Source organism: Lampetra planeri, chromosome 4 (genome assembly GCF_965212315.1).
Source record: "Lampetra planeri chromosome 4, kcLamPlan1.2.h2, whole genome shotgun sequence".
NCBI lineage: Eukaryota > Metazoa > Chordata > Hyperoartia > Petromyzontiformes > Petromyzontidae > Lampetra > Lampetra planeri.
The window spans coordinates 23,715,048-23,737,969 of NC_136110.1; the positions used below are offsets into that span (position 1 = coordinate 23,715,048).

Genomic DNA, 22,922 nt, shown 5'->3' on the forward strand with positions numbered 1-22,922 from the left:
TAACATATTTTATCGACCACGTCGTTCAAGAAGCCTTCCATGGCTGCACCGGAGGAATTTCCATCTGCTACAGGTACAGTGGGAGGCTGATCGATGCCCAGGTGCGGTCGAAGGATGACGCTGCTGCTAGACCTGAAGCGTTCTTTAAAGCACCTGCCTAGGTATTTCATGCCATTAAAAACTCCACCCCCTCAATTCCCCATCGGTGATGGAGCAGTTATAGAGAAAGTGTATAGTTTTACAAAACTGGGCAGTGTGCTTATGACCAGCTTCGGTTTTGACAGCAGAGGTCTAACTCCGAATGGGTCAAGTGGCATTATATTTGCATTGGCTAAACCACAGGTGGTGCATCAGCCAGTCATCTCAGTCAGTCAACCCATGGCACCTGGGTCTGTCCCGTGACGTCCTGCCAGTGGGCATTCGACACTTCGCATGGCCTTAAAGTGCACATAGCCTAGCATAACCGCCGTGGTGATGTCACCGCCACTTCGTGGCAAATGGTGGGTGTTGTTGTTGGTGGTAACTAAGATAATTTCTAGTAATGTACTATTTAAAAAAATATCTAATGAAATTATGATATACGATGTTTGCAACTATCTTGGCTCTGACTCATAATGTGTCAATAATATGCAATTTAAGGTGCTAAATTAATTTAAACTTATTAAACATCGTAAACAGTTCATTATAATCATTACAACCTATGTCAGTAAAGTCATATCATTACATATTTGTTAGTGTTTCTACGTTCATACATTTGGAACATCACTGTGTATATTATCAGACACAGAAAATAACATTAACTGGGCAGTATAAAATCAAAGTAGAATGGACTAAAAAGAACCACACCCTTTATACCACATTGGTACATTTATAAACGTTGGATGTCTATTTTCATTGTAATATTCTGCAACTTTAGTTACAAGGGTTGAAGAAAAATGCACGATTATTACAATTGGCAATTGTGTGATGCTGGTATGGCCATGCCACAAATTGGTACAGTTTGGTCACATTAAGATAGTAAACAAGCAAAACATTATACATTGACATTGATAAAAAATTTTAGTATTGAGTTTGAGATATATATGCTACCATATTTGTCATTCATAACTGTCCACCCGTTTTATTAATGCGGGACATCCATTTTTAGCAAAGTAAAAGATTGTTGGTGTTAACATTGATTTATTTTGACCTTGAGTATGGATAGAATTGCGACGGTGGGGGGGGGGGTACATGATAGAGTTACCTACGCAGGGCACATCAGTAGTCACCCAATAGTGAGTGGAGGGCTTCTGATGAATTACAACCCCACAATGTGGCCCCATTGATTAAACCATAATTTGTAAATTAATAAAAAAAAATATTAATGCTTGCAGAAAAACAAGACCAGAAATGCTTTTAAGTTGAGCTCGGAGAGAGAAAAAGTTTAACTGAATTAAGGAGGACTGCTGGTAAAGGGTACAATGTGATTCAGCTGCTTTTCGTTTATTTTATTCTTATAGAACACTGCAACACTGCAGTGGTGTAATGATTAGCACACTGGACTTGCAACCTATAGGTCATCAATTCCATTTCATCTCCCGGTGTGGAAGTTGAAACAACGGTGTGAGTTTCTTAAATCCTCCTGCCTCTGCCCACACAGCAGTATAAATTGGTGAACCAAAATTGGTCAATCGGCAGCTCGCATGTGGTGAAGTAAAGTATGGGGGATTTTATATTTTCAAACATGTCTAGCTAGAGAGGAAGAGTAGTCTAAATATACTCGAAAGGGGCTTCCGGAAGCGTCTTCTATTAGAAGGCCTTCCGCCTGCAGTGACATTGAGGATGCAATTGTAGGGCCGCACCTTAACCTATTATTGAAACACTAATCACTTTTTTCCTCTGTTTAAAATATCATGACACAGGGCAAGTCAGTGCTGTTGCCTGCCCTTTTGCATCTCACCATTGAAAACTTTTATTTTTCAAAATATATAAACAACTCCAAATGTACACAGCTTTGGGACCAAATTTGCCTGTAACTGCATTGTTGTGCAATCACTCACACAATGCTTGCCAAAGAGATTTCTGCTGGGGAGCATGCCATTATTATTCTCAATAGTAAATGCTCAACTGAAAGCCCCCTTGGCGAGGGCTGTTGCATTTCACCGGTGTGAATGTTTCCGAAGGCACCTTGGTGTCATGAACTTAGCAGTCACCTTCCTTGAGAAACAAGCTACAACATTTGCAGAAAATAGCGTGACAAGTTCATGCCAGTGCAACGGCGTGACGACACAAGGTGTCTTAAGAGCCACGTGTGGAATTGCATTTAATATTGACTTAAAACTTTCGTGATTGCAGGAATTCATATTCTATGGTTCTTTCGGTAAAGTCAAGTAGATAGAAAAATCGCAACACAAGCGGTTGTCATCAGGAACATGATGACCGCTTGTGTGGCGATCGAAACGTCGTGATATTTTTTTATCAATCTTGATTTGAAGCTTTTGTGACTGCAGGAATCCATACTATTTGGTTCTTTCGGTAAAGTCATATACTGTAGGTAGAGAAACAGGACTTGTTTCAGCAGCCTGCTTCTCTCTCCCACCTGAAGACGATTGCTTGTGTGGCGATCGAAACGTCGTGATCTATTTTTTTTAATCACCTTATTTTTATTTTTATATCTACGTGACTTAACCGAAATAACCATAGAATATGCATTTAATATTGTTACTGTCTCTTCCGACACTGTCATTTTCACAAATGTAACCTTATGGCAGGACCCCCGGGTCCCGAATAAACGGAAGTGAAAAATCGTGATTAATAATTTAAAAAATTGCCGACTCCGTCCCACCGCGCACATAAATGCCGCGACCCACCTGGCGCAGATCATTCTGTTGTTGTGTCGTCCAAGCGCAGCGAGGACGAATGCCGTAGTCATAAACAAAACTTTGAAACTTTGATTAGCGCATCGTGTAGAGCTCGTCGAGAGGAATAGATTGTCGTATCGTTCGCCTTCAACAGACATAAAATGACGTCGCAACGCAGTTTATGCGAGAGCCGGGGGCTTATGGGACCCCGGGGTCCCACCAAAAGGTTCAAATGTAACTCACCTGACATCGGGGAAAGTTCGGCTTAGCTACAATGCAATGTATTTTAGATTTATATAGCATTAAATGTAACCGCATCTGATGACATTGTATAAAACAGTGAGACATGTTCATCATGCAGAACTAGGAGGTATATACTAAGTAATGTATGTATGGTGTGTTTTTCAATGGTCGAGATACTCATCAGCAGAGGGGAAGAGGGATATCTTGAGTCTGGACGGGAACAGAGGCAGATAGTTAAAAGAATGGATAAACTGGGGCAGAGTATATATGACTATTTGAGCAGCAGGGTACAAGAGCATTCTCCCGCTGAGTGACATTTGACCGGGGTTTTCGACATAAGGCCATGGTTACTGTAGTGGAGAGCGCTTGGAGGGAGTTAGAGTGAGATAAGAGGTTGGCAAGGGTCAACTCCATGGAGCATCTTGAAGACAGGGAGACCAATCTCGTAGCTATTCCAAGACTATATTAGTTGCCAGTGGAGAGGTGATGTCGTCATGTTTATGGATGCAAGTGAAAAGGCCAGCACTGGCATAGAGGAAAGAAAGTGAGAAGGCAATAGAGGAGCGTTGCATTGGATGCTACGAGGTGAGATTAAGACGTTGATGAGCGTGTTTGAAGCTGCTGTTTGCAAGGAAGTAGCAGATGTGGTAGATGTTGAGTAAGTGGAGGTAGGAGGTCCTGCAAAGCTGCAATATGTGGAAAGAGAACGGGAGCTCAGGATCAATAATTTCTCGAAAGTTGCGCACACCTTTTGCCGTTGTGATCTCAGAACTTAAGAGGTGCACTTTCAGACGTAGTGTTTTTGTCAAATCAGAGGAATTCAGTTTTGGCAGTGTCACATCCACTTGAATTTTATTCTGCTCGCCACGACGAGTGGAATTTAACGGAGAGCTAAACCAGGAGATATATTTGTTTCATATGCCAGCATAGAGTATATGGAAGTGCTCAAAGTTAATCGAGTTTGCGTGGTCTGAAAAGACAAGAAGGTTATATTCCATGTATCGGAGAGCAGTGTCATTGGAATTATGGAAACCATATTTTGTACGTATTTATGTTGAACTTAATTCGCACCATACTCAGCCAACCGTGTGGTCATAGATACATTGATGGAGAGTTGTTAAGAGAAGTGAGCGACCAGAATAAAGTCTGATTCGACTTCGCCAGAGCTGAATGATAAGATGTATTGCGAGCCTTCCAAATGTGGTTGTGAATTTCATCGCCAACATTCTTCCAATCTATTTCAGCTCTGTAACCAAATATGTATTTTGTTCAGTTTGGACATTAAACTATTTATTTTATTTAAACTTTTTTTCACGAGGTAAGGCCCACTGAGCTATATAGCTCTTTTGCAGAAGCGACCCACGTATCACAAATGATAGCTCAACAAAGTAGCTTATCGCGTGTACATATATAGCAGCCAAATAATCAAAACGCATGTTGATTCTAAATGTGGAGGGAAAAACCGGAAGACCCGGAGAAAAATGCACACAACCACAGGGAGAAAGAAGACATGCAAACTCCAAATATACAGCAGGCGTCAGGGTTGGGGTCGAACCCACGACCGCGTGCATAGCAGGCGATGGAGTTAACATCTCACCACCGTGGTGGTTCTTAAATAGGTATGAGTCAACAGGAATGCCGAAAATGCACAGCAAAAGTGTCAATATGAGCAATCAACAGTGTAGGTTATGTGATGGAAATGCTTCTTCAGGCTGAGAGATGCATTGTAAGATCTAAAAAGTTGGGTATGGCGGATCGTAGACAACATATAGTTTTAGGTTTTGAAGGTGAATTAAAGTTTCATTTGGTAGAGTTAATTGTGCAGAACTTAGATTTAGAGATGCTATCATTGTGCAATCAGGGAGCTAAAATGTCATTGCTGTTCATAATGGCAGTGCTATGTGAGGTTTCATCCAAATTCATGCACAGGTAAATTCATGCACAGGCAATATTCTAGACTGATTGCATGTACAGGGTGGCATCTAATGTGTGTTGTGTGTGTCCATGTTTCCACTTAATTTCAAGTGAATATTAGAACAAGGACTGACCGCGATCTGCGAATTGTCCAAAAGCCATCCTATATACCCAAACCTCTTTGTTCACTTATTTCGCTATTCTTTTATTGTGCTTTCCACAGGTTGACAGGAGTGGGCCTGCCTTCTCCCATGATCAGCAGCAAGAACTGGCTTCGTCTTCACTTTGTGTCCAACAGCAACAACTCTCTGCGAGGTTTTACTGCACAATACCAAGGTATGTTGTTGTTATTTTATATTATTATAATAAATTTCACTTTACCTGCGCACCTTATTCTTGTCATGAGAATGCTGCAGATGCACCTCTGGGTATTACAATTTAAACTAATTATTATTGTGCTTCGAGGACCGGAGAAAGCTCACAATTAAGAAATGCAATCGGGGTTTTTTATGAGGCTATCAATCTGCTAATCTCTTAAGCCACGACGTGAATTTACCAACTTAAAGTAAGCCATATGGACCTTGATGCATTCTGCTGAAAATACACGGGGAGATTAAGCTTGAAATGCCACTGTGGTGCTGGATGAATGATTCTCAGAAAGCATTTTATGGATTATTTCCTGGGGAGCTTGGTTCAGTCAGCCGGGTTGTCTGTGGAATGAGCTTGTAAACAATCAACATTGACCCTAATGCTCTCCGTGCTAAATAGGACTTTTTGGACATGAATCCATGGAGAGTTATGAATGTAAAACTATCTTAATATTATACTGCCGTGGACCCTAAGACATGAGGATATCAATATAGTGTGCCACGGATAAGTACACAGTCAATGGCGTATTAAGCTGGGAGGAATATTTGTTTAGATGTACTACTGTGTGTTCATTGCTAGACGATAATGGTGGCAGAGACTTATATGACGTAAAGGGTCGCGTTCCATACAATGCTGTGGAAATAGAACATTTTGCTTCTAAATGCTCTTCAGCGAATTGAATCGATAACAAACGCATGTTTCTGGTCATATAAACGAACTAGCTCTGCAACCAAATTATGTTTGTGCAGCAGAACGTATTTACAGGAATGCGATTGCTTTTTTTTACCTTAATATCACTGTCCACTTGCCCATTGCTTTCAAACAGCAGCAATGTGTGAACTTCAAAAGGGGCTTGGCTAATGATCGCAGACTTTTTTCTCATGTCAGGTTAATTCAACCACACTAAGTCTTACCGTACATGGACCAAGGGAGACTATGCATCATCTTACCCAATGGGACTTTTAATATCATTATGGTTTAGTGGAAATGCCTGAGGCTCAGAGTCAAACCAAGACACACTAATGAGACATATGAAAGGGACTATGATACTAAGAACAAAGTAGGGCCAGTTAAAGTTAAATATTAAGGAAAAACATAAAAACTATAAGTTGCTCAGTTATTGCATTTTTATGATGGCATGCTAAGTGAGTGTGTACTGAGCTATATATTTTTATATATATATATACGTGTGTCTGCCTTTTTGACAAATGCTTTCCACGATTTTTTTTATATAAATTAATACAGTACATTTTAATATGCAGACATTGTGACACGTGTATAATGGACATTTCAATAGATGTCAGAGCAACCCATACTTGGAGGTCAGTGATTCTAAACTTTGTAAATTACCTTGACAAGTATATAGTTGACCAAACTATGCTTACACTATTTTAAATTCATCAAAGTGAGTCCCTTGCACATTTTGATGAAGATATAAATAAACCGTTTTCTGGAATTTAATAGACCTGATTAATACACATTTTTCCCATTTCAAAACTTTTCTGACGGCATCTCCAAGCATGATTTAGGCTTGTCTCAGTGTTAAGGGCACCCAGTGTAAAATCGAACATCTTGACTTCTGAGAAGGAAAGGTCGATACTCCCTAAGGAAGAGGCACTGCCAAAGTGTGGCATGCGATGTCCGAAATGCTCATTGTATTCTAAATGCCTTTGTATCAATGTGAATGCTTGCAAAAATTGCACCTTAAACTTTGTCTTCTTACTATTAAAAGAAGTAACAGTTAAGTTGTGTAATTAAGTTATTTAAGTGTAATTCTTTTACATAATTGCATAAAATGTTGATTGGTAGAACGAAATTGAGCGAATTATTGCAGTTATTGAACTTTACGTGTACTAGAACAATTTCATTTTTTTAAATCTTCTTGTTTGCATGGCTATTGCTTTTATTTTTCCATAGAATATAATCTTGTACTTCACAATGTTCTCATGTTTGTGTCGTTATCCTTGTATTTGATTTTTTTCCAAAAATGTCACAAAAAGTGGTCACCGAAATTGTTGTCCAAACATCACATTGTTGTTGGAATTCACGTGACAGTGTGTCTGTTTTATTGCCTATGGAATCACTTGCTTTACTCATTCATTCACCTAAAAATAAATGTAGTCACTTTTTTTAAGACGCCATGCATGACACCTGACGCATTTCAGTAGCGAACAGAAGTGAAACAAACAAATTGCCAAAAGATAATCCACGGTGCCGGCATGAGGCTTTTATTTAACCTCCCTTTGGTTACTCCGTATGTCAAATTGGTGTTAGTGAGTGTCGGTACAACTATGAATGATTTCCATGGTGCGTGACATTTTAAGTAACCACCCAAAATTTGCTTAACAGGTCGAGCAACTCGGCCGGCCGTACCGTCACCCAAAAGTAAGTGCTCCCCACGCCGCTGAGTTGCTCGACTTTGTGCAGCGTTTACATGGGTTCCACGTACGGTTGCCACCTCCCAGGCTAAAAAATAAACCAGGACTCATCGTGGAACAAAAATAATAATAAATCACAATAGCAGATGGTAAGCGCTAGAGTACGTTTAAATATGTTGTTTTCAGAGCTGTATTGTCTCGTAACTGATAAAAAAAAACAGGGACCGTTAATTTCCCGGATATACATAGAAATTTCCCAGGATAGCTAGCCCAAAAGAGGACAATCCAGGGAAAACCAGGTGGCAACCCTAGTTCAAGGCCCGACGCAGACAGGCCAATACTTCCTACGTCCCCCCGCGCATAAGATGGTAATTTCTCAAGCGAGTACACTCCTCCACTGATGTAGGGCATCTAATTTGGATTATTCCATGTTCTGCGAGGGGTGGAGTAGGGGGGATGCGACTCTGCGCGTGAGCCAAGGCGCGACCGAGAGTCACGTTAGCCTCACTGAATCTCGCTCAAAGCCGTCATGCCCATGGAAACCATGTAAGTTAAGCTGGTCTAAACCGAGTTGACAGTGAGCGCATGCCACGTATAATTCAGTTGCTTTTAACGTAATGTTGACAATTAATTGCACATTTTCCGAGAAGGCATCTGATTTTCTCAGCAGGAATCTTTATCCTGCCACACAAACCTCTGTGTCTGTACGTGTGCACATTTTATTTTCAATTTCCTTTAGGTGAAACTAAATTAGAAAAAATATATATTGTGCAGGTAAATCGCAAAGGACAAATCTTATATTGAAAATATAACTTTGGATAAACTTGGGTTAGCCATTTACATCTCATCACCATGGATGATGATTGTTAATAAATTGTTTCATCATTATAAAAAATACAGCTCAATGGTTTGATTTTTTAAAATCTATTCATGAATTCCAGCATAACATTGTGCTGTTTTTCATTCAGCTGATGTAATGATATGATCGTAACTCAATTTGGTTGCTTATTAATTTGCATTCATGCTTGTGTTTTCCTGTGTGCAGTGAAGAGAGCTATAGATCTGAGGACTAAAGGTGGAAAGGTCACTCAAATCAAAGACAAAGCCAAGTATTCTATGAGTAAGTATGTACTCTGTTATTCATATAAAACCTTTGTACAAACAATAGTTGTTTGGAGATATTTTTTTACATTTGCTTTCATGACCACGCTCAGTCTTCATTTTGCATCCGCCATCGTTCTTGACAATGTAACCATGCCTCAATGTAAACATTCTGCGGCTACTGTGAAGGTGACTTGTTTGACTTCATGCATTTTCACGCGTATCTGCAAAGCCAGATTGTGAAATCCACTGCTGGATCAGGGCTTCATGCACACTGTGTAGGCAGTGAGGGATAATTGACCATACTGGACGTCTGTGAAAAAAAGCTTTGTAGCTCATCGGATTCCTCCTGCAGTATAAATAAATATTCAGATTCTGATACTTCACCATGCTAGTCACAGTTGATTGGTGATAGTGGGGGTGGGGGGAGTACAGCACTGCACTCTACTGCCTACAATTTCTCCCTTATCTGTTTTATGCACAGTAGTCAAGCGCTATACAGGCGCATGCCTTAGTTTTCTCGAGGCCTGGCGAGATCAGATGCATTCTCCACTCCATAAATCTAGGCCGTTTGTTAGTTTATTTTATTGTAACTCGTAGAGAACACCCGTTGCTCTGCAAATGGGAAATAAGAGACAACTGTCATTTTTATACTCTTCTAACAATGCTGTACTCTGGGCACTGCATTCATTACTCCCACCTCTTCGGTGTTTCTATCTATTAGATGTCTTCCAAACTTCTTCCGTCGTTTCAATTTAACTCAACGTTTATTTCCTCTGCGGAAAATCCGTTTAGCCAGTGACCCAGCTACGTTCGGTAGCAATGGCCTGCAACCACTAACAACTGAGTTAGTGTTGGTGAGGAGTGGAGCACAGCCAGCAACCAGCCAGGAAACACGAGGCATAGACTATGTTTAACGGTAGTGAAGTGGATTCAACTGAGTCGCAGACGTACTTCTTAGAGGCAACACATATTTATTAACACCACCACATTAACACAAAGGGATTACTGCCCTATTACCAGATAACCTATAGTGGTGGACCACCAGGCTAACTACGCTAGTTACTGCGAGTAGCTACAACGGACAGGACCCTGCCTTGGGTTCTCGTCCACGTGTTGGTGACTTCTTCTTGGATGTAGAACGTAGATTGTAGATCTTCAGATGACAACAGCAACGCTGAGCCCCGGTCCCTGCGGGGACCCGGATTACCTGCTGCCGGGTCGTAGCTGGCCCCACCCTTGGCCACGACCACCTTCCAGAAACATCTTGTCGTTTCCCGATCCTTCCCGTAGGATCTCACCCTAACACGTGAACACTCCCTAGCCCCACTCAGGGCCGCTATATAGATCTTACTTGTCAGTGCCTTCCAGGGTCAACCAGAGTGCCATGGCCTAGGGTAACCTCATCCCATGGCTGATACTATCCCTCCTGTAGGAGTCAGCACTGCACGCGACGCGTGGTGCCACTGAGCGCTATCCCAGCGCTCACCGAGCCCCCTCTAGGGCTGGTACTGCACCCACCTACGGGGTGTCCACGATGACAATGCATCGCACGCCGTACCTCGCTAGAGCAAGCATTACTCAGTGACATTCACGATGTCGCTACATACGTGATGTCCGCGATGTGAGTACATTGCACGCCATGCCCCTCTAGAGCCGGCACCACACAGTGACATCCGTGATGTCATTACATCACTCCCCCCCCCCCCGCTTCGTAGCACTCCGCCATCCTGGCTGTCAATTCCCCATTAAAACGAACTGAGTAAAGCGATAAAAAGAAAGTGAGTAAAAAGTGATTAAACGCTATGTGTGCCTCACCAAGTAACAACAACAATTACCAATTAAATACCCAAACCCACCTATACAATATTTACACTACCTACAAATGCACATTAACAACGGGGAAAAGGGTGTGACTACAGAACAACACGAGAAAAAAACCAGTGCAGTGAACCGCGAACGCTCGGAATCCCCTTAATCGCCAACATTTCCCACCCTCACCATGTATTAACACCCCCAATCACAATAAGGGTTAGGTTCAGCCAATAGCCAATGCGGCTTACCGAGTGTGACAACCAACTGAGGGAGTGGGACTGTGTGTGCGTGGGGATCGCGAAACCCGAAGAGTTTTTGAACAAGTCCTCGTGGCCAGGCCTCCAAGGGAGGTGGATTCGCTCTCCCTGGAGGTCCCGGGGGGGAAATGCCAATGTCCCGTCGGGCCCGGCTCCTCACGAAGAGCAGGCAGCCAGTTCAATGGGTTTTCCTCTCCCGCGGGAAATCTGAATCGATTGTAATGGTGAACAACAGGGTTTCACCGACGGCTTCCGCCGTGCGCATTGCGCACACCTTTTAAACAAATTAGCGACATCCTCAGCCATGCCAGGCCAGACGAAGTCTATTTTCAGTGTGGTCAGTGTCTTATGCACACCTAGGTGCAACAAGCGCTCGTGTACTGCCCACATGACCTTGCCCTGCAGGGCAGTGGACAAACCATGTTGTATTGGCGCAACCCTCCATCCCAGTGCATGAGCAGTCTGCCTCTAAGATTGACAGAGGCGATACCCCATTGATCCGCACCCCCCTCAGGCTCTCTGATACGGCATCACAATTTAAGCATGGAAGCGTCCTCCACCTGGAGGCGCCCCCATTCTGCTTGGTCCAACCTAATGACAGCGTCATGTGCCGCCGGACCCTCGGCCAATTCAGATGTTACCACATCGGCCGACACCGCGAGGGGAGGGGGCAGGGCTCGGCGACTGGCTTACAGTGCCCGGAGCCGAAAAGCAGGCACACCCGCTGCTCGTTGGTAATCGCGACAGAACATCAGCATTCGCGTGACGGGAGCCCTAGCGATAGGTAACTTTTAAGGAGTAATCCTGGAGGACCTCCAACCCACGTGAAAGTTGGCCAGACGGCTGGTCAACACGCAGCGCGTACTGTTGTGCTGCATGGTCAGAGCGCACTTCAAAGTGTCTACCATACAAAGAGGGACGATACTATACTCTTTGGTTTTTTCGGTAAAGTCACGTAAATAGAAAAAATAACTAATAGATCACGACATTTCGATAGCAATACAAGCCATCATCATCAGGTGAAACAATACAGCAGGCGGACTGCTGAGGAGGAAATGTAGCGAGAGAGCTACTTCAACCAAAGGTTATATACATTTGTGGTGGGTACAACCCAAGGGTAAGTGGGCGGGACTAGGGATGGAATTTGCAAGTAAATGTAATCGCGGAGAGGGTAGGGGTGGGTGCCCTTGGCTAATCCGAGGAGGGGGGGCTGCCATAATGGGCGAGAGGGTGGGGTGAAATTTATAGGGGGAAAAAGGTGATAGAGAGAAAAAGAAATAAGATATCAAACTTACCAAACTTAGAAATGTTGTGCAACTCAGAGAGTCGGCCAACACAACAGTTAACACTATACCTGGTTGATCAACGTCCTTCCAAAGATTGCTAAAGTTTGCATCCATCTTCTCGGTTGAAGTCATGTCTGAGTTGTGCGGAAATCCTCCCCGTAGCGACGACTTTACCGAAAGAACCAAAGAGTATGAATTTTTGCAGTCACGAAAGCTTAAAATCAAGATTATGGACGATACTGTTGTACAAAAACCACAATGGCCAAGAGTTCCCGGCGTGTGATACAATACAGTTGTTCGGCCGGAGACAGCACCCTGCTGCCATATGCGACAAGGCTTTCGACGCCATTGACAATTTGGGACAAAACAGCTCCAATTCTGGTGTTACTAGCGTCTGTATCAAGGACAAACGGCAACGAAAAATCGGGTTAGTAGAGGGGAGGGGCGTTCACCAAACAATCCCGGAGTGCAACAAATGCGGCCTCCTCCTTCTCCCCCCAATGGAATGAATGACTCTTAGCCATCAAGGCATGGAGAGGCTTAGCGATGGTAGCAAACCCGGGGACAAAATGGCGGTATTAGGACGCAAATCCTATGAAGCTGCGTACCTCCCCCACCGACGTGGGGGTTTGCCAAGTTCGAACACACGCGGTTTTGTCCGGGTCAGTCGCAATACCCGATTCACTTACTATGTGGCCAAGATACCGAACCGATTTCTGGGGGAAGTGACATTTCTACGGTTTAAATTTCAGGTTGGCCACACACATTTTGAGAAAGACAGCGCGTAGCCATTCCAGGTGTTCGTCAAATATACGGCTGAAAACTCTCACATTGTCGAGGTATATCAAGCAAGAGTCCCACTGGAGATCAACCAGGACCAGTTCCATTAATCGCTGGAACATGGCCAGCGCGGAATGAAGACTCATCGGAAGCCAATTGAATTTGAACAAGCCTTGCGGTGTACGCAAGGCTGTCTCGGGCTTAGAGGCTTCGTCTAGTGGCAACTGCCAGAACCCGGATAGGAGATCAAGAGTGGAAAAGAACCATGCTCCAGCTAGATCATCCAGTGAGTCATCCATTCGAGGTAAAGGGTACGCATCAGTGACAGAGACTATTAAGCTTACAGAAGTCAAAACAAAAGCGTAATCTACCATCGTGCTTTTTAATGAGTACAATCGGTGCTCCCCGCGGCTAACATTTCATCAACTGCCAGCCAAACGTGTTCTTTTTCCGCAGGGCTCAGCCGGTATGGATTCTGCCAGATTCGAGCAGCGTCGCCCATATCAATGCGATGACTCAAAAGCGTAGTGCGTCCAATATCAAATTTCTCTTACTAAAAACATCCGAAAAGTCACGCAAAAGCGCCCGCAGCTTCCCCCTCTGGGCCTCGGACAAATCCGCATTCTCGGAACAAAGCTTCTTCATCCATCCCTCATCAGGTTTCTGGTGTGGCCGCGTATTTGTCGCAGCACCCACATTGCCCACAATGCTCCCCTCAGGAAGCGCTGGCGACGCATGAGCTAGCACGGTACTTTCCTGGATGACCGACGTGTCTAACCCTGCGTTAAGGACCTGAATGAAGGGCTCCTAGTCCTTGGATACCAACGTCTGCGCCCCCACCAACGTGACACCACGACTGACTTTATTAGCAGCACCCAAGCGAATTGCTCCTGCCGTCGCCCCCCAGTCTAGTGGCTTCCGCAATCGAAGGGGAACCACATTTGCGTGCCAGGGGGATCTCACCGTCCTACATGCAAGTGCTTGCACGGTAGCATTAGCCATGTGTAAGCGGGTGGGAGAAGGCAAAAATGCCATTTGACGGCCGGATGGTAATTCCAAGCACCCCTCGTCAATCAAAATTTTCAGAGGCATTCTTCCCAAAAAAACAGTCCCGAGCAAGCAAGGAATAGCAAGGGACATTGAAACAAGAACCTGTCCTGTCAATTTAACATCCGCAATGCACTCCTCTGCTGTTATTTTCCCAATAATGCCCAATGAGCCGCCGTTTGCAGTGAAGCACGGAGCTTCGAAAGGGCATAAGGAACGACATTTAGGGGGTAAGATGTTATAAATAATTTCTGAAATGATGGTCGTTGATGCACCGGTGTCAACGAGCATCCTAATTTCCACCCCTTCTATATGTTCAATAACAGCAGATGAACCTGCAGTCGTGGTTACCACTCGATGGGCCAGCTCTGACCACTGACCCGGTCGGAGCGTCCGGCGGCCCGATCAACATAAAAATTGTCCTGTCCCGACGCGCGACCAGAATTAAACCTGAACGTGAGAGATGGATGAGGTGGATTCAGGGGCCAAGTGTGGTTGTGTCGTGACTCACCTTAGGGTGCAGTGGAGCGAAGAACGGTCAGGCAGATGACAGCGGTGGTCCAGGGAGGTGTCGTCGTAGTACGCGGCAGCCCAACGAGACATTTCCCGGCAGGCTGCAGATGTAGCACACGATGGGGATGCTCCCGTCCCCTTGCCCGCCTCCACTCTGGGTCGATGCGCAGGCTGGGACAGGCTCCCCTCATGGGACGTGGAACACGCCACCAACCCCTTGTGCCGTTGCAGGAGCTGGTGAGCCTGAATGCATTTTGCAACCCTGATGGATGAAACATCGTTGTCGTCTAGACCTGGCAGAATGATGTTGAGGTCCTTAGCCAAAGCCAGAAGTCTCTCAAGGACCAACGAGTCAAATCAGTCGTGGTCCACTCTTGGAAAGGCAGTCTTCGCTAGCACCAAAAGTGCGCTACGGAAGGCAAGGGGTGTCTCAGTTTCCCCTATCTTTCGTATACCGAACTTGTGGCACACGTTGGATGGCAGCTCGTAAATGGCCGCCATTTGGTCGAAGGCTTGAGTCAATGTGGCCCTCTCCGACGGTGGGATGATAATGAATGCCACCAGGGCGTCATCATCAAGGACGGCGGGCAGCGCTCTTAGCGGCTCCGTCCACCCCGCCAAGTCGGCATTCATCAGGAACCGCCGCTTGAAGGCCACCCAGTCGCCCCCGGCAGATGTAAATTATTTCACGAAGGGAAGTCGTCTCCGGAGAGATGGAACGTCCACCGGCGATTTTGATGCAACTTCGAATTAGGCGGGTCCCGCGCTCCGCTCTTCTGAGAAGATGGCAGCTGCCAGTGCGGGCTGCACCACGGAGGTTTCCGCTTGGTGGGAAATGGCGGCGGGAACTTAGTCGCCGCATGGCTCTATTGCTCCCACTTCCACCGCTGGTCCCATGATGTGGAGCTCCACGAGGATGGATGCCACGGCATGGAGGAGCTCTGCGAGGTGACCATGTGCAGCCTGGAGCACCCTCCCTGTTGGCGTGGAGCAGTCGCGTGCCCGGTCGGTGCTCTGCTCCGCCGGCAACGCTTCACCTCCCTTTTCCGGGACGGTTTGCGGGATGAGATCTTCGTCTTCATCGTCCGACGTCCCGCTATGTAGTCTGCAGCGCGTAGACATAGTCTACAGCTAGCTGAGTAAAATAGCGTTTGGCCACTTCTGACACCAGTTGTAGTGGATTCAACTGAGTCGCAGACGTACTTCTTAGAGGCAACACATATTTATTAACACCAACACATTAACATAAAGGGGTTACTGCCCCTTTACCAGATAACCTATGGTGGTGGACCACCAGGTTAACTACGCTAGTTACTGGGAGTATCTACAACGGCCAGGACCCTGACTTGGGTCCTCATCCACATGATGGATGACTTCTTCTTGCTCTTCAGATGACAACAGCAACGCTGAGCCCCGGTTCCTGTGGAACCCAATTTATATGCTCCCGGGTCATGGCTGGCCCCGCCCTTGGCCATGACCACCTTCGAAAAACCTCTTGTCGTTTCTCGACCCTTCCCGTAGGATCTCACCCTGACATGTGATCACCCTCTAGCCCCCACCCAGGGCCCCTGTGTAGATCTTACTGGTCATGTGCCTTCAAGGGTCAACCAGAGTGCCATGGCCTAGGGTAACCTCATCCCATGGCTGACATTCTCCCTCCTGTAGGAGTCAGCACTGCACACCACGCGTGGTGCCACTGAGCGCTATCCCAGCGCTCACCGAGCCCCCTCTAGGGTTGGTACTGCACCCACCTACGGGGTATCCGCGATGACAATGCATCGCATGCCGTGCCTCGCTAGAGCCGGCATTACTCAGTGACATTCACGATGTCACTACATATGTGATGTCCGCGATGTGAGTACATTGCACGCCGTGCCCCTCTAGAGCCGGCACCACACAGTGACATCCGCGATGTCACTCCAGTAGTATGAAGTATGATGCTCATTTACCCAGGAAATTGAGATGAGTCCCATGTAACTTTTTTTCACGAAGATCCTGCTAAACTTTCCCAGTTGTGGGCAATGATTGCTATGTAGAGGACAATATATGCCAATTTGGTAATCTGTTGAAGCTCCCAGTTAATTACTGCCCTATCGGAGGTAACTCTTCCTATGCTGCACCCATGTTCATCCATGCTGTTGATGACTCTGTTCAATTCTAAGCCCAATACCTACCTCTTCTCCTCAGCTTATGACTGACTAATATATATATACATTATATATGCATTCCTGCCCCTTGTGATGAACAAATCCCACTGTTCTGTCCAGAATATTGAGATGCTGTTGTATTGAGCCGCTATATGAATCCAAATTGTATCGTCATGTATTGTATGTACCAGCACTATCATGTAAAGGGATGTAATCATTGCATCACGCAAAGAAGAAAACAATTTCCATGACCAGATAAAAATAAATTTGCATACGAAGATGCAATTTATTTGATCACAATTTGTAATATGTTGTTGCATGCAGTATACCAAGAGCATTGTTTGTTGACTCTTGTAACACAGCTTAAGATTTCCATGAAAATATTATATTTTTTTGGTTTGTCAAATTTGACATGCCAATTTGGCATTGGTGGATTGTTATGGAAGAAGATCAAGTCAGTTTGCATGATGTGTAATTAGCTTGTACAGCAAGGAACAATTCAATCATCTGTCACACAATCGCAGTGGAAATATGGCTTCAGTGTGGTGTACTTTTATAAATATTATATAGCCAAATATATCACAATCAGATTTTCTCGGGAGTGTGGTGGTCAGCGGGGTTGTGCTACAAACCAGGCCACCCGTGTTCGGTTCCCGCTCATGGCCAACACCGGTGACGATTATCTGAACCAATCCTGGGCCTCCCCTAGGTCGACTCAGTCTCAAATAAGTACCTGGTGCGGTGTGTAAACGTCGCCATTGGGGAGACAAAAGGCCGTCGGGCGTGGTGCTGACCACCCACCCCTTCGTGTACCGTTCTGGCCTTCTTTGGTGCTCGTTAACAGCAATTGGCCCAATAGTCTTGCTATACGGAGATCTTTGTCTTTCTTTTATTACTGCATTCATTATTGTTTCTAGGTACTAATCATCAGCGTATTGGACTACATATTAAAAATATATAATTTCCTTTGGAAGATGACACATTCGTCTCTATCTGTCGTGTTTCATTATCCTCATGTATGCTCTTTGAGAAGCATTGCCACTTTTAGTTGGAACAGAGCTTATTGTATTGTCATTCATCTGTTCGTAATTTTGTAATCATTTCCTTGTGAAAGTTACACTTTTCCACTGAATCACAATTTCCAAATTTTTAAAGAAATTGCATAAATATTTCACCATTTTTTTTAATTAACCCTTTTTTTACAGTTAATTTTAATAGAAATAAAATAGTCAACCCAATGTAATCACCAGATAAACGTCATACTTAAATCGTAAATGTTGTGGGTCTCTCTCCAACACACCGGTGTGCTGAAGTAGAAACTAATCAGCACTTTTTGTTCACGGGACAAGGCTTACTAATTGTATGTGTCGGGTAGAGGTGGGTGTACGACACATAAACAGTACATGTACGTGATCTATCCCAACAAACGTTATCGTGAACCCAATGCCAATTGGCCCAGTGGATAGATCATTGACCCAATTGGTTACCACTCCACCAAAGTGTTATTTGACAATTCGATTAAAACCACAATGAGAATAATAATAATAATAATTGTTTAATGCAAAACAGTATAGTTATTTGCTTATATTACATATAATTAGTTGTGAAGGTGTATGCAACATCATGAATACCACTGCATGATGATTTCTCAGTATACATTTCCATGCAATATTTTTTCTGCTGTTTGTCAAACTCATCCTTGTGAATATTTCCACTGTGTGTCTAACGTGTAATGAGTATTGTAATTCACAATGCACTCCGAATTTATTGCTGGAGTATTTAATATGCTGGATCTAAATGAGAGATTTGATTTTGAAGGAAGAATTAATTACAATCGCATATTTAGCAATTAATATACAGCTGATGAAAGGAAGCTGGAGGCAGCGTTCAATACTCATGTACCCTTTGTAGATGTACCTAATGCAAACACAATTATTGGAAGGTCTGAAGCTTATTGAGCTCCACAGGTCCAGGTTTACGAGAGCAATATGCAAACGTGGCTATCATGCATGCGTTTGATTAGATTTTTCTTTGATGCATATCTCCTGCACTTGCATTGTCTTTGATGAGAAAAGCACACTTTCATTTAGTGCTTTCTAAATCGAAATCTATTCTTGAGTGTCTTTGCAAATGAATGCATTCTGCATAAGTGCTTCGGGATTTGACCAATTAACTGCTGGCTTGTAATGATTATTTAATGCAGTTAAAAACAAGCGTAGTTAACCAATGACAATAATGTTGGTAAAAGTGGCGTGCGTTTTAAATAAATAGTTATTTAAAACACTCAAATTATACGCGAGGACCTGTAATCACGTTTGAGAATGAGATATTGAAAGAGCACGCACACTTGCGCTCGTAATTTTAATTGTAATGTAATATTATACGATTAAAGCACAGAGCTGGGGCTTCCAATGAGCAATATTGTACAACCACGTTAGTCAAAGGTCAAAGCAGTTTCCCCTTAAATCAAGTTTGGGGGGAATACTCATCTCTTTTTGACAGCCCTGGGCCAATAGGAAACAACGCAGCTATCATATGGTGGGATCGAGGCTCTCCATAGGACAACCACTGTGGACTTTTTAGAAAACAGTACTGGAATACACACTGGTCACTTTGACCTCGAAGTGAGGTTAATGTCACCATTTCCCAAATCAGCACTGTACCACTCAATCTGATAACTACATACAAAAAAAAACATAAATAATACAGTTTTTTTGGGTTGGATCGCGTAAGTATAAATATGTTGTAACCCTCCACCACCCGACACAGCCAGTAAGGTTCGTCACGTAAACAACACGCCAATTAGTTACTACTTCAGTCCACCGGTGTGTTGGAGAGTAAATCCACAATATACGACACATTTATTCTTACACAATCTAACCACAAAAACTGTATTATGAATTATATTGGTCGCGAAAGCCTACGTGACAAAAACAACACTCGCCAACAGAAGCTGCTGGAGCGATGCACTTTTAAATCTAAGTAAAAAAACTAATGTATTTTTACTTTTCATGTTTAGTTTATTGTCCTTCCCTGCACCTCTGATTAGCACGGTTGGCTATGTATGGTGCAAAAGACGTTCAACATACACACATACATACAAAAACAATATATAATGAATCGGCAATATTTAGGGCAATGACCCTTCTTCACAGCGCAGGTAAATAGCGCTGGCGGAATCTTAATGTCTTACATCTTTTGTATACACATGCATATGTTTCCCCTCTTGTTGAATTCCATGCCACGTGTGTGCATGTGCGGCGGTGTGCGTTGCAGCAGGCAAAAACAGGAGCAGCACTCACGCGTCAAGCACCTGCCCTGATCCTGGGGAGCCACAAGACGGCAGAAGGGTCGGTGCCGACTTCAGGTTAGCTTGGCCAATGCTCCACAGTCACCTCACTCATTTGCTTTCGAGGCACATTGGTGTAGGTTCACCCGGTTTCACCGACCAGGGCCATGTATTCGGGTTTCGTCGCGGCAGATAGTTTCCCCAGCAGAAATATTTCCGCCAAAGGAATTGTTGCTATTCACAAGCTGTCTAAATTGCCATCACTCTACATCAGAATGGGCAAGGTAGAGAGGCAAGGCGAGGTGACCACGCAGCACATTTCTCGACCACGGTAAAACAATTACTGGTCAAACCTTGATCTGTTTGGCGAACACATGAACGCATGTACTTACGGGACAACATCGCATATCCGACCGTCACATATCCACCGTGACCAGTAATTAAAACTCACTCCCAGTGCAATATTTATGCATGGTGTAACTCATTTTCTATCGATGCTTGCAAATCTGACCTGTTCACATATCTGCCAATATCTTGGTCCCCAGCAATTTTGATATGCAACTTTGTACTGTAAAAGTTTCCTGTACATGTTTGTGTGCACTAATGTGCTTCGCGAAGCTACTCAGAATGTATCCATCCAGCATAGGAGAGGGTTGTGCATCCCTGGAAATCATATCCATTAACAGCTCTGAATGAGTTGTGAAAATTCAACATTCCTATGGTGAGGACTACCATCTCCGTAAGATAACCACTATCGACTTAATATTCTTGGTTCTTTCGGTAAAGTCACGTAGAAGGGATATAATAAAATAATAAAAATATAACATTATAAAATAAAAATAAAATAAAATCGACTTATATCGACTTATAACAAAGCAAAACTGCTCATTTTGCAGCTTTCTGTGCCTTGGATGGTGATGATGGTGACAGTGACAATGCTGTCACTATCACCATGATTGCTCACTAACAGCACCCCTTATGCATCTGCATATTCTTGTGCATGTGTGTACACATGTGTGTGTATATATGTGGGAAGCGGTAGTGTAGCAGTTAAAGCGCGCTGCGCTATGAACCTGGCGACCCGGGTTCGATTCCCGCTCACGGCCAACACCAGTGACGATTATCTGAACCAGTCGACTCAGCCTCAAATGAGTACCTGGTGCGGTGTGTAAACATTGCCACTAGGGAGACAAAGGCGGTCGGGCGTGGTGCTGGCCACCCACCCCCTCGTGTACCGTTCTGGCCTTCATAGGTGCTCGCTAATAGCACTTGCCCCTACAGTATGCTAAGGCTATACGGGGGATCTTTGTCTTTGTATATATGTGTATGTGATGGGTTCAGGGCAAAACAACCCCCTACCTCCTTGTTGGTGCCGGACGGCAATGCTGTGGTGAGCAGTGTCATGGGGGGAGGGCCAATTTAGATTGGCCATTCCCCTCATGGCGTTTGTAACCACCACAGCGGCCAAATGGGGGCTCTGGACAGGGGCTCTGGATGGGTGCGAGGGACTGGTAACCCCTCCACCTTCAATTAATTACAACTTAACCACGATTTAAAACTTTAATTAAGCTTGTGCCAGAGACCCCGGGGGTACAGGCATCTATAACGTCTGCTGGCCAAACCCCATTTGGCGGAGCCAGGAGACTGAATCCTTACCCTCGGGGCTCCTCCAGAAACAACAAAAAACCACTGCGGGTGGCCACGTGGAATGTTCGAATGCTCACTGTGGAGAAGAGGCTGCCACTCCTCTGTCGGGAGCTGGACTGGTACCGCCTGGATCTCTGTGGTATTCAGGAGGTCCAGTGGACCGGCTCTGGCTCCTACCACCATGAGGAGTGGACAGTCCTCTACTCGGGGCAGGAGACTGCCAAACAAAAGGATGAAGGGGGCATCGGAGTGTGGCAGTGAGGTTTGGGAAGCTGTAAGCCCCAGGCTACTTTAGGCTCGCCTTCAACCAAAGGCGAGGAGCGGTGGTCGTGGTTACTTATGCCCCCATCGAAGACGAACATCCGTGGAGGGATGAGTCAGATGACTTCTATGACCTCCTGCTACAGGTGCGAGCTAAAGTGGCCCCTCGGGATAGAGTCTACTTGTTGGGCGACTCCAATGCCCGAATTGATCATGATGCTGGCACTTGGTCTGGAGTGATTGGAAGGAATAGGCCTGATCAGCTCAATAACAATGGTAGGAGGCTGCTAGATTTTTGTGCAGCCCATGGGTTTGTAATTACCAACACGCTGTTCCGGCATCGGCACATCCACACAACATCATGGATGCATGCTGGGTACAAGCAAGAACATTTGCTGGACTATATAGTGATGGGACAGCAGATGCGGGCCCATGTCCTTGACACCAGGACCTACCGTGGAGCTGATCTGACCACTGACCATCGACTTGTCATCTGTAAGATGCGCCTGCCATTCTTCCACTCCAGTGGTGGGTGTACACCCAGGACCCCATTAAAACCCATATTGGCATGATCTCAGCTAGCTGATGAAAGTTTCAAGCGAGAATTGAATCATCGCTTGCGGCTGGGGTTGCCATCGTCACCCACTCCTCCTGATGTCGAGGGGAAATGGGCAAGGTTTAGGACTGTGGCTCATGCAACTGCAATGGCTGCATTGGGTACACGGTCCAGACCTCCCCAGAGACCCTGGCTGACAGAGGAGGTATTCAGGCTGGCTGAAAAAAAGCGACAAGCCCACTCTCATTGTCTACAGCATCCCACGTCAGAGAATGAGGAGGCTTACTGCAGCCTTTGCTCGGAGGTTCGGATAGCTGTGAGGCGCTGCAAAGATGGTGGTCGCAGGTTGCTGAGGAGATGGAGTTTTCCTCAATACAAATATCTCTTTAACTCCATCAAAAAAGTAACCTGCAGAGCCACACCTATTACCATCATTAGGGGAAAGAGTGGTGATCCAATCTTCGACCCCCAGGAACAGG

At 44.9% G+C, this 22,922-nt stretch overlaps 1 protein-coding gene across 1 annotated transcript in view; it reads left to right on the forward strand.

Annotated features, from left to right (window-relative positions):
- The window catches only part of LOC144717850 (CUB and sushi domain-containing protein 3-like), a 449,456-nt gene that overhangs the window by 223,461 nt on the left and 203,073 nt on the right, over positions 1 to 22,922 (forward strand). Inside the window, exons 6-9 of the mRNA XM_078593564.1 lie at positions 5,221 to 5,333; positions 7,716 to 7,751; positions 8,790 to 8,864; positions 19,967 to 20,057. Of these exons, the coding sequence (XP_078449690.1) occupies positions 5,221 to 5,333; positions 7,716 to 7,751; positions 8,790 to 8,864; positions 19,967 to 20,057 (315 nt within the window). The remainder of the gene's footprint in view (positions 1 to 5,220; positions 5,334 to 7,715; positions 7,752 to 8,789; positions 8,865 to 19,966; positions 20,058 to 22,922) is intronic.